The sequence below is a fragment of the Papilio machaon genome, chromosome 12, assembly GCF_912999745.1.
Source record: "Papilio machaon chromosome 12, ilPapMach1.1, whole genome shotgun sequence".
In the NCBI taxonomy this organism is placed as follows: domain Eukaryota; kingdom Metazoa; phylum Arthropoda; class Insecta; order Lepidoptera; family Papilionidae; genus Papilio; species Papilio machaon.
The window spans coordinates 5,578,344-5,596,840 of NC_059997.1; the positions used below are offsets into that span (position 1 = coordinate 5,578,344).

General features: G+C 33.6%; 1 protein-coding gene across 1 annotated transcript; it reads left to right on the forward strand.

Annotated features, from left to right (window-relative positions):
• Nucleotides 1-1,552: 1,552 nt before the first annotated feature.
• LOC106719133 (BTB/POZ domain-containing protein 6) lies at nt 1,553-12,961 on the forward strand. Its single transcript, XM_014513390.2, has 2 exons — nt 1,553-2,044; nt 11,464-12,961. The coding sequence occupies exon 2, from the start codon at nt 11,488-11,490 to the stop codon at nt 12,676-12,678; it is 1,191 nt and encodes a 396-aa protein (XP_014368876.2). The 5' UTR covers nt 1,553-2,044; nt 11,464-11,487; the 3' UTR covers nt 12,679-12,961.
• Nucleotides 12,962-18,497: the final 5,536 nt, after the last annotated feature.

Genomic DNA, 18,497 nt, shown 5'->3' on the forward strand with positions numbered 1-18,497 from the left:
TGGCCGCGAGGCGTTTGCGTGATCGAAACATACTTTGCTTCACTACTAAAATTTAAATACACTTATTCAATAAATATTTTTCCACAAAACATGAAACCTTAAAGTTGCTTTTCAGATATTTCATTGGATTTGAAATTACGAGTACAATTCCGATTCAACGAAACTAATGGTCACCCTACAGCAAATGAAGTGGCGGTTAAGTTACGCTACTTATCGTGGGTTTTGGAGAATACAATCCCAAAAAAGTTTCGTCTCACAAACCAACTGCTAACAATCTTAAATTTTACTATAAATTGTTTATTACTTGAATAAAACACTTATTTAAAAACACTAAGGTTTATAATTTACCAAGCTTTGCCGTAAGTATCAAACCTAACAAATCAGAAAATAATAACTTACAAATATCTTTACTCACTGCCTTCAAGATCCCAGCCCTATACAGATGAATATGGTAATGGCCAGTAAAAGACTTAAACTTCTGTTCTATTCTACGTATATAAAAAGCTACATACATAAACTTATAATGCTTGTTTTCTAATAATTACAATTGAAACTTTATGATTTATACAGTATTAAAACATACATATATTTCTACTACTTATAAATTATGTATTTACATATATTTATTTAACCGGTCCTCATTTACCAGAATATTATCGGCCTTTGTTGAACGTATTGTGTTACGATAACACTTTAATTAAATTGAAAAAAGCCGAAATACGTATAATACGTTTTTAAATTAACAGGACAATCTCAATTTTATATTCAAATATATTTTGATACTTGAATAGGTTCATTCATTACTTCGGCTTCGTTCGCCTAATGTACTCCTTATCCTCCTACATCGTGTCGTCAACGACAAAATTTTTGTAGCGCCCCATATCGGGCGTAAAGTACACCAAAAATCTAATACTAATTTTAGTATAATTGACGATTAGGATATGAAGGCAACTGTCACAACTATTTATTAGCCCACTGTTCCCATCGTGTCAAATCAAATGCTGGGTATTATACCAAAATAATAACGATTGAAGAAAAAATCCATTTTTATGACAGTTTTTTTGTTTTTGTGAAATATTAACGAAATCACGAATGCTTTACTTTGTACCTATGAGTGAAAAATAGAAAGGAGATGAAACCTTGTGTTGGAGTTGTTTTTATTAGCGCTGCTGAAATATACATAAATAGTGCTCGCTTTTCACCTGTCTGGGCTAGGTATTTTTGCAGAAATTTAAATGCAGAGTTGGTTCTTATTTAGTAACTATAAATTAAAGTGTAACAAACTATCAAAATTAACAGGAAGAATGTTATTTTTCGTAATGGATGAATTACATATTATGATTTTTAGAACTTACAAAATAATACATAAATAAATTACAGATCACATAGCCCATAGACATAAAAAAATTATGAAAAAAAATATATGAGTTGTCATTATTTTTTAATTTATTTCGTAATTGAAAAATTTAAAACAAATTTGTAATAATTCGTTGCGCACATTGAATAGAATGTAAATCAAATTAAATTTCAACTGATGTGAGATGAAGGCTGCTAAGGTTTTGTCAATACCGATGTTGACGGCTGAAAACAGACAGATCTGTTTGTTGTTATCGGCGTGCGCATGCGCGCGATAGTTCGATGGCGGCCGGGCACACCTCGACCGGCCAGGCACTCAACGTTCGTGGCTCGCGCTGCCATCACGCCGACGAAAACCGCGGGCTAATATTAGCCCCCCAGCGTGACTCTATACCTAAAGAGTCTTAGTGCTAGCCCGCAAACGTGACACCGCGTCGCGTGCTAACCTCGCACTGAGCCCGGCTCGGGTTTTTCCGCGAGAGCTCGCAGGGCGGGCGGCGCGCGCCGGCACCACCCTATCTTCCCAATAAGAAATCAACCTTATAACCAGTCGCACGTCCTGAAAATAGTCTATGAATTGCTGTAATTTTCACATATTTTCAGTATAAAAGTATTTTGTGCAGTGATAGTTGAAAATTTTGAGATTTTCTTGTGAAATGTGAGAAGGGGCAGAGGGACATAACAACAGGTAACTATTTGTTGTCAATGGCTGTATCATATGTCGCGTAAAAAGTACTTTCTACTAGTATTGACGTTTTTCTCAATATCCTTCTACGTTTAGATATGAAAAAATAAACAATAAGAGTGGTTTAATTAAGTAGTTAAATTGTTTTTAATGAATTTAATATTTAAATTTAGCACCCTTGTAGCAACCATATGGCATGAACAATGAAATATGAATTAATTAGAATAAAAGGACCAATTAATATAGGATTGCTACGCGAGACATATTGTTTTGTTGTTGAAAAAAAAAAGTCAATTATTTACTTTAGCACATTTATTATTATAGGTTTGATTACGTTGCGTAAATAACTGATTCAAAATCATAATTGAAATTTCATACAATTTTTCTCTAGTTACATTTATAATTAAAATAAAAATTATAAACGTGCTGATAATAAAACGTAACGAAATTGAAATTACACATTATTCATACACGATATTTATTATAACTTATTGTAAAGTTTTCAATTTAATATTTAGTCCTAGGTTATTTGATGTGGTTAATGCTGAAATTAGTTTTCCTGTGACCTATTTCTGATGAGAAAGGAGTTTACAATGATTGAGCTTCCAGCTGCGCGTTTGCCTGTTGCTTTACAATACAACCTGCGCAGACATCTTGAATGACGTTGTACTTATTTCTATAAATAATTTTAAGTTATCTAAATAATTTAAATACAAATTCCCTAAATATGAAATTCTGTTTTAATTAACTAAGGTTAGAAGAAGACGCTAACATAATAATGTTTTAAAATAAATTCTTTGTACACAAGATATAATTTATTCTTTACTAAATACTAGCTTTTGCCCGTGACTCTGTCCGCGCGGATTTAAAAAAACTTAATAAGTAGCCTATTTGTTCTTCCAGACTATATTCTATATATGTTACAAATTTATCTGATCTGTCTAGCAGTTCCGAAGATACCTTCAAACAAAAACCAATCAATTCTACCATCCATCTAATTCTAAACATTCGCATTTATAATAACTTTATAATGTTTTTAGTAAAATTAATACTCCATTATATGCGTAACTCTCTTTAATATCAACTTAGTATATTTTGTCTACACTAGACAAGATACGTTAGCAGTAATTTTTAGGCCGATTTAGATGCAAGTTTGCCAGACTGGAGATACAACATAGTTATATTTTTTGGAGTTATAGTTAATTAGAGTATAGTGTGGTAACAAAAGCTTTTTTTTAACAAAAGGGATCAGAAAATAGGGTTACCGGTAACTATAAAAATTTCGTAATAATGCATTTATTTTAAATTTACTAATCAATTAAATCGAAAGTAATAGATTTAAAGATACTTTTGTCTTTACTCAATTGCCTCAATAATAAGTAATTTGTATACTTTAAACAAGAACGCTCACTTTCTGACTGTTACAAACGAGAGGTGTCAGTTTTCAATGCCGCAGCTGTACAAACTCTTAACGTAGAACTCTATTGCCGTAACACTTGATATAATATATATTTAAGTCACTGTTTTTTCAAAGAAAATGAAAAGGACGACAATATTCATACAAGTGTCAAGTCAGTGGAGTTCTACTGTTATATAAACCGTCTGGTATCTTCGCGCAGAACCAATTATATTTTTTAATTACACATTTCAGTAATTTACATACACGAACGTGTTAAACTAATTTACTGTTATATTAAACAATGTTTTATTATCTGTGCACCTAACATGAATATTCGTGAAAATCGTCTTCGTATCTTCATCGTCAATTATGTCAAAATTAGTATATGAGATTTTTGGTATACTTTACGTCCAATATATGCGATGCACAAATTTGGTCTATAACGATATGATGGCAAATGTCACAAAATATTCGTGCTTGGCTCAATGAATGTATTGAAAATTAGTTACTATATATTAATATTAAAGATTACAGATATCAAAGATGTAATAATGTGAAACGTAACGAATTCTACTGTTGAAATTTTCGTACAAAAACATAATTATCTCTGATTTTTCAAAGAGAGTTCCTGCCTGGTTTATATTACGCCAGCAAAGTAGGCCTATAACGCTTAAAATCTCAACAATAAATGGCACCAGTGAGCCCAAACAGTCCATGTCAGGTCAGTGTTACTATCCTATTGTACTGGTATAATATAAATCAGGCATTATACTCGTATTATTAACAGGAATACAAGGAAAACCTGATTTTAGTCAGTGCATTGGATTATTAACGTTCTAATATTTGGATTGAATATATAAATACATTTGGCACATCGCCAGTAATTTTGAATCATGTATATTTTTTTAAACAACTGGCTTTTCACCGCCACTTCGTCCAAGTGGAAGTTATTGGGTATATTAGACTTTAAAACAAACGTTTACCCCTTATTTTTGACATTTAGAACATAAATGAAAATTATCGAAAAACGTTTTTATTTGGCAGTAATTCTGTCGAAGAAACATCTCTCTACTTCACAAACTTTCATCCCCCACTTAGACTTTTAGGAGACAAATTTTGTAAAAACCTTTCATAATGATCAAGTAACTATACTAAACTATGTATTTATCTTTTGGCATATAAAAAAATTGTTAACTTAAAAAATTATAAATGTAAAGCCAAGTATATGGTTATGTGTTCAAAGGTAAGTTTAGCAGTTAGTAATTTGTGGTTAATTTTGTGATGTAATATTTAAAACAGACAACAAAATCATAATATTACCTTGAGATTGGAAGGGGATATGGATTGGGTAGAGGAGAGGACTCATAGAAGGGGAGAATATCCTCTTCCTGTGATCTCCTTTGCCGATTAAAGTTCGGCAATGCATATGCAAATGCAGATTTGTTTGGAAACGATCGCTTTGCTATTATATCGAATCTAAGTGATCGCTTGCTCGTTTGCTATAATAAAAAAATCTAATAACAGTCAAGTTTTCTTTTTTTAGTTTTCGTTGCCAGTTACAAAATCGGTTCGCTAAATTCAATAATATGTAGTGACAAAATATAATTACTTGCAACTACAAAAGAAAAATATACTTTTCATTGTTTTCATTTCCTTAGAAAAAAAACAGAGTTTACAATTTGTTTTTGCACAAGTCTTTTAGCAGTGGATCTCATGGTAAACCTTGACAATATATGTTACATTTTATTATTCAAATTTTTGCTTTTCTGGGGCATATATTCAAAAATTTTAATTCCTAGTTAAGTTTACGCCATTAGTACGTGTACACTGACCTTAACGACTACTTAATAAGTATGACCAATCGTGACGTCAATGTAACGTATCACTTCTGTGTCAGACATCGGTGCAAGCGCACTTGCCACTAGAAGCTCGACTCATGTCCGTTCGCGGACAAAAACATTAAATATGCTTATAAATTAAAATGGAAAAGTTTCGCATGGCATTACGAATCTACTGTGAAATTCCTTTGGCAGAATATTCCATGCTTTCAGCTAAATGATTAATTCAAGTCCCAAAGGCGCACTATATTAGTTCCATCTCTGCAAACTGCTTTCAGTACAAGTCGTGAATGTCGAGGAGTAAAGAACGAGTTAACTGTTTAGTTACTAATGTTTACTATTGGAATTTGTCTGACTGTATATTATTTTGTATGTTTCTATGCTGTTACTATTGTATGGTAAGTTATATGCTTATTTATGTACATGTTTCTAAGTGTAACTTAAAGCTATGCTAGAACTATTTATAAAAAAGTATATATAAGTTCTGTAGGGAAGTGACATTAATTCTTGGTTTTCCTTTAGCTCACTGGATAAAAGCACTAGTTATTTTTCTCAAGTTGCATATTGTGTAATTTTTAAATTGTTTAAACTTTCGTGAGACATCATAATTAATTAATTAAGAAACGGCTTAACTCAAACGTGAGTTAAGCCGTTTCTTAATTAATTAATTGTGTAATTTTTTTCACTTTTAAACTTTAATTTGCCAAAGAGATACCGGATAAAAAGGTTGCATATTGTTTTTTGTTTAATAATAATTTTATCAGAATAAGATTTAATTACATAAAAAATAAAATAAATTGTTTTAAACTCTATTAAGATTAATGATTTAACAATTTTTATATAAAAGCTAAACGATCTAATTTGCTGAAATCGGAGAAAAAGCTAACTTATATAAAGCTTTCATTGGCTTGAACTTTTCTCAAAGTCATAACTTTCGCAACTTTATTTTGAAGGGGATGGAAATTGTAATGAAGGTTCTTCATTTAACTTCTTGGGCTTAATTTTAATTTAACGTAGACGAAGGGCAGACGCATACCTTTATTATTGTATGAATGAATCTTAAATTATAAATGCGAATGTTTAGATGGATGGATGTTTGTTTGAAGGTATCTCTGGAACGATTCAACGGATCTTGATGAAATTTGGCATAGATGTAGAACATAGTCTGGAAGAACACATTTATTATTTTTTTCGCGCAGACGTGGTCGCGGGCAACAGCTAGTTTAGGAAATAAAAATAATACTGCCACACTCGACTCGAGCGACTTATTCTAGATTTTATGTGAAATTTACCTTAAATACATTAACCATCGAGATAGTATAGCGCATTACCATCATGATTAATTTGAACAAAGATGATTCAGTAACGCGTTTCATACTAATGAGTTCACTTCATAAATCTGTACCGCGTATTTCTGGCCTGGGTTTCTGACCTTCTCGAGTTTATGTCGATTTTAACATCTCACTCAATAGTACTCGTCATAAAACGTAGTAACGACTCATCAGTAAAACATCGTGACCTGATTTTAAAATGCGAAATAAATAATAGATTTTTGCGATAAAAATGAAATAAAAACGTTTTTTTCGCTTCGATCTTACTCATCGATAATCGAACGATTTTATACTCAGTTACTTCGTTGAATTGCAAATTATTCGTTAATTCAAAATATATTGTGAGCATGGATTAAGTTTGTGAAAGTTATATTACGCAATTACAGTGGAAGGAATTTTCTTCTATTTTCATTTTTATGACTATGATTCATTTCTCTCGCTTTTCTACACATACAGTTTTCGTATTTTTAAAGCCTAGCAACCGCGTCGTCTAAAAAAACCATGCCTTGCCTACGAATAGTTTTATTAAAAAATATGTTTTTAATTATTATTTATTGCTCAACATGTTATTAATACTCTGTTCTCTCACGTTTCAGTAATAATATTTTCCGTATAGCAATTGAAATCATGAAACAAAACACGTTAAATATTAAACGCTTTAGAATTTACACTGTTTATTTGAGAAAAATTTAGTAATTTAAATTTCCGTTAGTCGATCGATCCGTTCTTCCACATCTTTAGTTTCGACAATAATACATTTTATGAAAAAACCTTTTGATGTTTAAAAAATGTTAAACGATGATTTTTCCTTTTGATTTCGTTTGGCAAGGCGGGCATTTAGTTGGGTTACTCTTGACCCAGTTATCTGGATGTAGGACGGAGCCCGGCCGGCACCATCCGGCACCGGTAGCCCGCGCATGCGTTCTCCAGAGCTTTCCATTTTAACTCAAATATAAGTATCTGGGTCCTGAAGTAAATCGTAGATAATGTAATTTATGTTTGTTATTGTAATATAAAATACTAAAGCCAATGAATTACGAATTCATTCCGATATGACGATTGATACAGACAGAAGAGAACTACATAGTACTATGCCGACCCTTGGAAAACAGGGCAGAAAGGTGATGATTTAAGTAGATGTCATTTATTCATAAAAATAATTGAACAAGATAAATTAGGCCCCCAAAAACAAAATGATTCGTTTGTCTGCGGGTGCGGAGTACGCTCATTATATATTTAATGTTGTTACATTACAGAAATAACGTATTTTTTCATTTGTTTCATGTTTTTTTCTTCCTAAATAAGTTGGAAAATGTCGATACTCCTTTGTCGTTGTTAGCTTGAGAGATAATCTAAAAGTGCAGTATCCTAATGTACAAAATTGAACTCTGACATTTTTGCATTTGTTGCCATAACTCAAACTTCAACTATAAACGCGTTAACAGTCTTGACACTATCATAATGTTGACTAGCTTATTACGAATCAGTGTCCAATGTTAATGCGCTAACTAAATATATTTTGTGTATTGTATCTTTTGAAGTCCATATGTAGACATACAAAATTATTTTTCTCTTTGCCGCCTCAGGAAATACAATGGTGGACACACAAATAATACGACTAAACAAAGTTGTCAGCTCTCAAGATTCAATGTCACTTATTCTGTAAAAGGTCTTATTACCGCACGTCAATTATTTGAGTAAATAACAAATGCTGAAATGTATTATTGTTATGTTAATGCTAAACTGAAAAGCAATTTGTTAATACAAATGATTAAATATTTAATTTGAAGTAAAACGGGAAGCAGTAGTATTTACTTGTTTTAGAAATACTTGAAGCAACGAGTAATATCTAATAATAAAATTGACAGGCAACATAAATAGGGTAATGTATATATATGCTATTTGACACCCGTTAATTTCATGATATGGTCATTGTGACTGCATCATTGTGTCATGATGGTCACTTTGTAATTGTTAAAAACTGTTGAAAATAGAAATTATTCGAAAACTTGGACAAAGTCAATGAACACTCTTGGTACTTGAACAAAATCACTTTATATTTTAACTGTTTAAAAATTTAAATAAAGAACAGAGTATCTAATATAAGTTTGAATTCACGTAGATCTCCGTTTCCTTGTATTTGTATACATTTGCAGAAGCATAATAAAATAAATGGTGTCCAACATTAGCTTGCGGGCGATTCGAGTGCATTCATTTCCGCGTGTCGCGACTGCTGCTGGGCGCCTAGTGCCGAGTGCCAAGTGCCGAACGCCGGCTATTTCCGAAAGCAACTTCTATCATTCTGAGCTTTGCATACTGACGCTTAATATGACTTTCCCGTATCTAAATGTATCATCTTATGTACGAACATATAGCATGTTTTAAAAGTGTAATGAGTATCGCGAAAAATAAGATTATCAAAGACAAAAAACTGCTCCGGTGGATAACTAAAGTAGCTCATAGCTATGTCAATGACAAAAAATGTAACAAGATTGGCTTATGTTTTGTAAAATTTTATATGCCAAAGTGTAGTGTAGTGTAGCTACGTCTAAATCTTACAAATATTATAAATGCGAATGTTAAGATGGATGGATGTTTGTTTGAAGGTATCTCCGGAACGACTCAACTATCTATGGATCTATATGAAATTTGGTGCAAATGTAGAATATAGTCTGGAAGAACACATAGACTACTTATAAAGTTTAGTTTTTAATTCCGTGCGGATAGAGTCGTGGTCGACAGTTAGTGTTTAATAATTTAAAAATTAGAATAAAAACCTAAAGCTAGAGTCAGATCACTAACGTATGTGAGTTTTTTCTTATTTCTATTGGTAGATAATATTTGCGAACGTGTAATAATGAAATGAGCGCGCACGCGATATTCAATGGGTTAATTAATAAATACCTTGTACTGGTGCAAGGCAGATATTTGGCAATCGGTGAGCATTATCGCTCTTAAGGCGCACCTTGCGCAATTAGGATTCACGCACTGATACAGAACGTAGAGGACGATTAAAAACCGTGTTCCGACTATTAAATATATCTCGAAAATTATTTTTATATAAATTAAAACATTGACTCTGAGTATTAAAAACATTTTTTTAAAGTTAAATACACATATTTAATCATATATTATTAAACTAGTGGCCAAGCAGCATGCGTAAAATGACGTGGCCTATGGGACGAGGAAAAAAATATTTTCACCGTCCCAAATGTCCCAAGTTTTCAGTCAACTTTTTGGTTTCCTTAATGTTCGTTAGTCACTCTTTATGCCCATGCAACAGCACATATAATGTGAATTTTCAATAATAAAATAAATGTTTATTGGCAGACTAACAAATTAGTTATTTGAACCAACGCAATAAGAGTATATTTAAAAATGCATGTACTTTAACTTTCACATATCTATTATTGTTTTTATTAGTTGTAAGTCTACCATGTTAACAAGTAAATATTTAAGTTTTTTATTCCGCGCGGACAGAGTCGCGGGCGATAGCTAATCTTAATATATATCAAGAAAAAACAAAAACATAACTCATATGTATACGCGATAAAATGTACTATCATCAGCTCCAGTGCAACAAAAACACCATTATGTTTTTAGTGGTTCCTAATTGAATATAGAGTGGAACATATTTATGCGTTGCAAGCCGTTACACTCGGATCTCTAAATATAGGGCAATACCGACCGAGTCCATAAAGCTACGGCGGTATATAGGTCAGAGGCGAAATAGCTATCGTAAAATGTCTCTGATGTTACGAAATTGAGTGCATTTCTCATCAGGCCAGTTATAACATGCGGAAAATGATTGCAACATGCTTCGATTGTGCAGGAAGTGTTCGTGTAAAGAATAGTCGGACGTAGATAATCGCCTAAAATAAGATTACTCCAATTTAATTTTATTACTACATATATGTCTATTAATTTATCGGTTTTAAACTTAATATTTTATTCATGTTTTTATTGTTTTATGTAAAATGAGTCTTGTCTTCTCTATAGTGGTCTAGTTCTAGACGTAGTGTACTATACTTTGCTGTATAAATAGGAAACGTTGTATCAAGATATGTATGCATCCGAAAATATGTAAAAAGGAAATCGTTTTCAGAAGCGCGCTCGAGGTATATTTTTGTTTACAAAGGAGGAATGCGCGGCGTGCGTCATGACGCATCAAGTGTTGACGCACATTTCGCCAAACCGACGGCTTTCCATCAACATGGGTATTAAGTATATGAAAATTATCTGTATTATACAAAGATAATATGAAAACTTATGGAGCGTTTCCGAAAATCATACAATGGAAACATGCCTATAGATATAATAGCGACAAAAGTTTAATTGATTAAAGTTATCTGTAGTATTGAAATTAAAATAAACTTAATACAAATAGTCCAAGTAATTGAATTTAAAATAAAATGTGGTAGGCGCGAAATATACGTGATCCAATTAAATTGTAGTTACAAGGCAAATAAATGTTAAGTATCAAATCATTAAGCACCTGAATGAAGTAGGAACTGAATCGGTCTAAAATTCGCGTACCTGTACTTATTGCCCTTGCCTGTTTCTGTGTAGTTTAACACTTCGCTGTTGCTCTCTGCGTTGAAGGCAAAATAAAGACTCTTTGTAGTATGATGGTGAGGACTGCCCATTGAGTTTATAAAAGTACTTATTTTGGATTCTTTTTCTTGGTAAATTAATATGAAATATATTTCGCTTTAAACTGGACGTTAATATTAAAACAAATGAAACGTAACTTTTCAATCACATACTTAAAATATGCATAAACTATGTATAATTTTTTTTCTTAAAACAATTATTATAATTCAAATACAATATATTACTTTCCGTTTTTTACAGGTCTGATAAGAAGCGGTCAACAAAATGACGATAGTAACGAACCCTGCGCGCTCAAACTCCGAGGATGAGATCGACGCGGGCTGCGAGATCATGCCGTGCGGCGAATCCTCTGGCCTCACCATCGACGATAACATGCGCCTCTACGACGACGAGAAGCAGAGCGACATCGTCTTCGTGGCGGGTATCAACGGCGACACCTGGCGCTATCCGGGTCACAGGCGCGTGCTCGCCGCCACCAGCCCCGTCTTCGCCGCGCTGCTCTCTGCCAAGACCGACGTCATCGTCGTGGACTACATTGACCGGCGCGGCTTCGACCAGCTCCTGCGTTACCACTACTGCGAGCCCACCCAACTCAACTCCGTGGCCACGGCGCGCTGCTCCCTCGACGCTGCCTACAAGTTTCTGTGCCCGCAGCTCGCCGAGCGCTGCGCGCGCCGGCTTGACGAGATGCTGAACGCCAGCGTCGCGCTCGAGATCCTGCGTGACCTGCGCTTCATGTGTGCACGGCTGCCGGGGGCCGCATCTGCGCCGCCGTTGCCCTCGCTCACCAACGATACGGCCGCGCGCCTGCTCGCCCAATGCTCCTGCTGGTGTGACTCTCTCGCGCACAACGCCCTTCTAGTGCTCGACGAAAACGCCGACGAAGCGCTCACTGATGAGCGGCTCGAAGAGCTCACTTACGAAGACCTCGCGCTGATCGTAAAGCGCGATACCCTTCGCGTATCGAGTGAGCTGGTGTTGGCGGAGGCACTGTCGCGGTGGAGCACTGCCGCGTGCAAGCGGACCAAGCGCGAGCTAACGCCAGGCAACAAGCGCGCGGCGCTGGGCGAGCTAGCGTACTGTCCACGCTACCTACTGCTGGCGGGCGAGGAGCTGGAACGCGCGCTAGCGTTGGAGTTGCTCGAGCCGATGGAACGCGCATTGGTAATGGCGCGAGCGCGCAAGCTGTCTGCACCGGTGCCGGTGGGCGCGGAGCAGGAGGGGTTGCTGCGGCAGTGGGCGCGCCCGCGGCCCACCACGCCCGCTGCGCTGCCTGTGCACCTCAGCGCGCGCTCCGAACCTGCGGATGTGCAGCCTAGCAAGCTGTGCGCGCGTCGCGCCAAGCGTCCCAAGCGGCCGAGCTTCGCGCCAGAGGAAAGGAAGGCCCCGAAGCGCGGCTGCTGCACCTCGTTCTGCGACGGTCTGTTGAGAGCCTTCATCTGCCTTTTCGATTGAATTACAATAATCGTTTGTCGCAGATGCTACTCTCCAGGTATTGTTTGTTAGTATGTGAAATCGTTGTTCAATGTGAAATCTTCCTAGACGGCAACACTTTCCTTCTATCTTATATGTATGTGTCTACAAAAACACACTATTCAATACATTAGGTCGTCTCTATACGGACAAACGAAAAATATCTTCGCTACATGAAGAGTTTATTGTATAAATGTGTAGAAAAAATAATTTATTACTTAGTAATACGAGCGTAACTATATTATGATGACTTTTCTGTAAAAATATCGGGTATACTATGTACTATGTACAATCTTTGTATTTTTCAAAAGTTTATACTAAATCATAAAAAAAATATCAGATGTTATATTTCCAAACAAAATTAATCCTCAAGGAGGTGGACGGAAATTTAAGTTGTACAAAATTGTCATACATTTTTTCTGTCGGTTATTTTTGTATATGAAATGCATTTAATGTAGTACTTATTAAACATGATGCATTATTTCCATGTTATAAAACAAAATGTAACTTACTATAATCTTGTGTCGCTTTGGTGTCTTTGTAGTAAAATCTCGTGCTTTTGTTTAGAGAAAATTGTTGTCAAATTATTCGTCGTTTGCTTCTTTTTTGTTCTCATATCAAATTGTCAAACAATTTGCAGGCGGAATCTAGCCGCGGGCTTCTACTGGCGAAAGACTTGTACTAAAGCATATTGTCAACACTAATTTTCTTAAAAAAAGAGAGCTGACGATACATTCATGTACAGATGTTTAGGCAGTGACTTACGTTTAGGATTTACTTTGTTGCATTTATAATTAGCGAATTTTCTCGAAGTTAGTGTAATTATTTTATTAAGATAGAAAAAATCTTCCAAAACATTTTTTTGCTAAAATGTTTACTTTGCTAGTCCTATATTAAGTAAATTAATTAGCTTTAATTAATTTCAATTGTACTTAGCTTTATAAATCTCAATAATCAATTCACAGATTATGTCCACTGCCTTTTTTGTTACTTAGTTGTAAATTTACTTTTTTTAATATAGAATTTATACTTATTTAGTCTGTGCCATATTGATTATTGATATTAGTGTAGAATCAATGTCATAATTTTAAGGACTTAGGTAAAATACCTAGTACAATTTAATTAGGTGCTTTTTAATGCATTTAAATTAAATACCTATTTAATTTTTTAATTTTTATCTATGTGGCCTTGTGTATTTTTTTTTTAGATTTTATGGCTTGTTTATTGGACCTTAAAGCCAAGTGATTATTATTATGCTTTGCCATAGACAATTGACATATATTATTTTGCAAATGATAGATTTTTTTTAAATTTTGATTTAGATCATAGATCATTTTTACTCTGTGTACCCTTTATAAATGTTTTAAACAATATATACTTATGTAGGTGGCTTTAAACACAATTTAAGTGTTTCTTTATAACGTTTTAAACGATTAATTCAATGTTAAAATGGAAAAAATTAATGTTAACTTGTGTTATTTAAATACACGATATTATTGTAATCAAAATTTTCTTGATGTTTATTGATGTTCAGCTGAGAGCTGATTTAATGTATTTCATGAAAGGAAATAAAAAGAATTCCGTCATACTTTCTTGCTTTTATTGATCGTTACCGAAATATTTATATCTATAATTAGAAAATTATTTTCCTATTACATATTTATTTTCACTTATACTTTTTTTTAATACACATTAATTCATAAAATAGAGCTGTTTAGAGATTAGATCATGAATACAATTTTATATAAAAAAAAATCTTGTATTTTACAGTTTAAATTTTTTCAACAGACTGTTTTGGAAAAAAGATTTGAAATGTTGATTAAGAAGTGTTAACATAACTTATTTCCTTGAGAAAAATGGATTTTGCTGCATTTTTTCACTTTTCATAGAGACCAAAAACTATATTTCTTCCCACATAGAGTTTCTTCGTATTGGTGAATGGCATGATGAACTAGATGGCGTGTATGATATATTTTCTCTCTTTTCTAACATTTCTACTTTTTCCAATATATTAGCAATTGAATTTTCAGCAGCGTTGAGGTCTTTACGCAATGCTATAACTGTTCTTTGTAGGCCTAGAATAGAATTGATCTTCGAGTCAACCATTTCAATTTTATTTTTAATTGATTCTCGCGCTAAATTTGTTTTTTCTACTTCGTTTGCGATTTTCGTATTAATAGCTCGACTTAAATCTGAGAATTTTTTTATTGAATTTGCTGCCATTGCACTGTCCATGAGTCTACCATCGCCAGTGTTAGTCGACGTATTGCGATATTTATAACCGAGGCTTCTTGTATTGTAATAACTCCAATAGCACATTCTATCCATATTGATATATGCAATGGCAAAATTCGATAATAGAAGATTGTTGATAATGATGAAGTATTAAGAACTTTTACTCTACATCTAGTAGGTATTTTACGCAAAATTTTATGATTTTGATTCCCGAAAAAAATAAGTATTTACCAAATAAATCGATGCCTGACTTTTATTTTTTTAATACCAAATGTCAAATTTAGACGAATTCATGCCAAATGTTGACAGCAAATAAATTGTGCAAAAAGATTTTTTAATTAAAGAAGGAAGTTACGAAAAGGGAGCCATCTGTTGGAGACCTTTGTTTTGGTTTATGGTTTACGCAAAAAGCAATAGAAAAAAAGGTTTATTTGCTGGCCACCAGAGGTCGGTTAAGTATTCGTAAGGACTCTATTTCAAAATATATTTTGAATGAAAAAATAAACGAAATGCCATCTATTGGGCACTTTACACACTATTTTTTGCGTAAACATGGTTGTGAAAAATTAAATAGAGATGGCGCTATAATACAAAGTAGTGTACTGTAAGCTGTAATGTGCACAGCAGTTGAAAATAACAGTTTTAACTCATACGAAGTGAAATCCTTAGATATTTATCATATCACCCCTGGCCTAATTCATCAGTGATAATATATAGGCTTTGACGATTCCATTTCAACAAGTAGCATAAGCCACGGCTGCGTTGGAACAATAAGAACTAATAAATTCAGAATAAAACTAATTAAATATATTTTATGCTAACTAACATTCCTGCATTTATTTTTAAATCAAGCAAAGAAACCATTATAAAGGCGATAGAGGCGATTCTTTCATGTCTAGCCCCTTGTCTCGCCGTTTTGTAAAAGAAAAAACTATTCAGGCCGCATATTAGCAATCTATATGTATTTACGTTAACAATAGAAAAATTGTTGGTGGCTAGACGTTCATAATGTAATTCAAATTTACAAAGAACTTTAACTTTGAAAAGGACTTATTCAATGTCCACTTGAGAGTGTAATGGACAAATCAGGTTAAAAACAATAATTCAACTTCGTATTTGCACTTACAAAAGAACGTTGGAATCTTTTTTTCTTTCATTGTTCAAATAACAAAGGTACCAGCAGGTTGCCGTGTATTATTATTTAGAGTAAATTTATTTTTGATGAAGTGCAAAAGTCGGTAGAGTTGTCTTTGAAAGTTGTTTTTTTTTTGAGGCGTTTTGTTACAAAGATCATGCGTGAAGGGTTTCGCACACGTGGGGCCAATATGTCCATTGTGCTTTGTGAACTAATCTAATAGTTGGTGTGAGAACCGAGGACAAGTGTGCCTTTTTTTGCTGTCAAAGGAAATTTTAAATTATCGGCCAGATATAGAATAATATTTTTAACGGCTTACTTTATGTTTAATTTAAAATTGTAAATCGAACCATTCATTATTATTATTAAAAGGTGTTTCAATAAGATATAGTATTGTTTAAATTAAGAACCTATCGTAATTATGGGAGGGGCTTAAATGTTTGTACTAAAAATGTTTAATTCAATTTTAATTAAACGAAAATGAAGACAATTAATGCAATCGTGTTTACCGGCGGTAATTGCGAACTTATAAACTGTTCATTAAACAGGATAATTGTGGGCGAGGCTACACTCGAATAATGATCACAAAATAACGGACCGATTTCTAATATACGAAATAAACTGTAATTATAATATAACTAGCTGTCGCCTGCGACGCCCTCCGCGCTGAATTAAAAAAAAAAAACATAATAAGTAGCCTATGTGTTCTTTCAGACTATGATCTACATGTATGCCAAATTTCATTGAGATCCCTTAAGTTGTTAACGAGATACCTTTAAACAAATATCCATACATCCATCCAAACATTCGCATTTATAATATTAGTAAGATTTGAAGATTTCATTCGTTATTAATTCCGCCCTGTTCTTATAATATTATGCTCAAAGTACGTTTTAAAATCTAGGTATTTTACATAATTTTGTATGTATATTTATTGCCTTCGGGAATCTCAGATTGCAACAAGTTTGTAAAGTCTATTGCGAAATTAAAATCGTCATTGATTCATTTTTTACTGAAAATAGACAAAAAAGTAAAAATTAAGCATTTAAAATCTTAGTTATAAAGCCTAGTGCTAGTGGCTGACTAAAATAATATAAAAATAACACATATTTTGCAATGATAAATAAAAACAACACAATATTAATTAAACATGTGTGATGATAATTATGTGAATAGTAAATGAAAATATTCAGTAAACACAAACACAGTTTGATTTTATTACGTGTAGGTGTTGGAACGAAGACTTTGTCTGTTTCTAAGTATTATTAGGTGTAGATAACAGACTTAAATGTTAAGTAAAAAAAGTTTATTATGAGAGAATTTGTTTCTACGAAGATTTTAAATGGGTTATTAGTTTTCCGCGTGTATTAAAATGTAATGATATAAACAGAGTTGTTTAGATTGTCGGTAGCTCAGGGGTTAGGCACTTGATTTGCAATCTTCAGGTCCTGGGTACGAATTCCGCCATGTACCAATGTGTTTTTCGATTCTCGATATACATATGTACACTTTCCAACGTTCTTACGATGAAGGAAAACATCGTGATGCAACCTGCACGTATCTGAGAAAAAATTCAATATGTGTGAAGTCAACCAACCCGAACTGGGCCAGTGTGGTTGACTATGGCCTCCGGGCTCCGAGCCCCTCAGTGGGGACATTTAGTGAGCTGATGTTGAAACAGAGTTATTTAGACCACTTTATCTTGTTTATATTCCAAAAACGCGATTGGGTGATTAAAAAAATAAACTTCGAGTCTTCTTTTAATTCTTTGTAAGGTGTACAATTTATAGTGAAGCACACCCACTAAGCATTGCATTGTCTGTGACAGTAAATTTGCCGGGCGCCTCACATAATACCTGGCAACAATAGACAACCACTTGAAACTGAGTTCGGCACAATTTATTCCATTCTATTTACAAAAAAAAAACTAAGGAACCCCTCCTTTTAAATGTCTAAGCGCCATCGAAGTTTCTACTATTGACATTTTTTTTGTAGTCTGAACGTAAATTTGTAGTAAGATTTCGTTTGAAACAGGTCTAAAGGGTCTTTCGATGCAGGTAGAGTATTCTTGTAAGGTTGAAAAAAAGGTTCTCCCCGAAAATGATCCTTTTCGAACTATTTATGTTATGAAGAGCGACATTTAATTTATGTTTAGGTTAATAAATAAGCGTGGCTTTTTATCAATCGAAGTAGCGAATAAGTAAAAGTATTAAAGATTAGAGAGAAGAATTAATTGTACCATTATATACCAAAATATTAAATGATAAGGATGCTCGTATATTTAAGAATGGTTTAGTGTAAATAATTAGCCAATTCGGGAAAAAATTTCATTGCATTTGCGTCACGCACACTAATAACATATCGAAAAAGGGGTCGTATATCAGTATCTATATATAGACATAAATATCTATGGTTTCAATATTTCTTAAAA

Coding starts and splice junctions, on each gene's coding strand:
- LOC106719133 (XM_014513390.2), top strand. CDS start 11,488: ATGACGATAGTAACGAACCCTGCGCGCTCAAACTCCGAGGATGAGATC.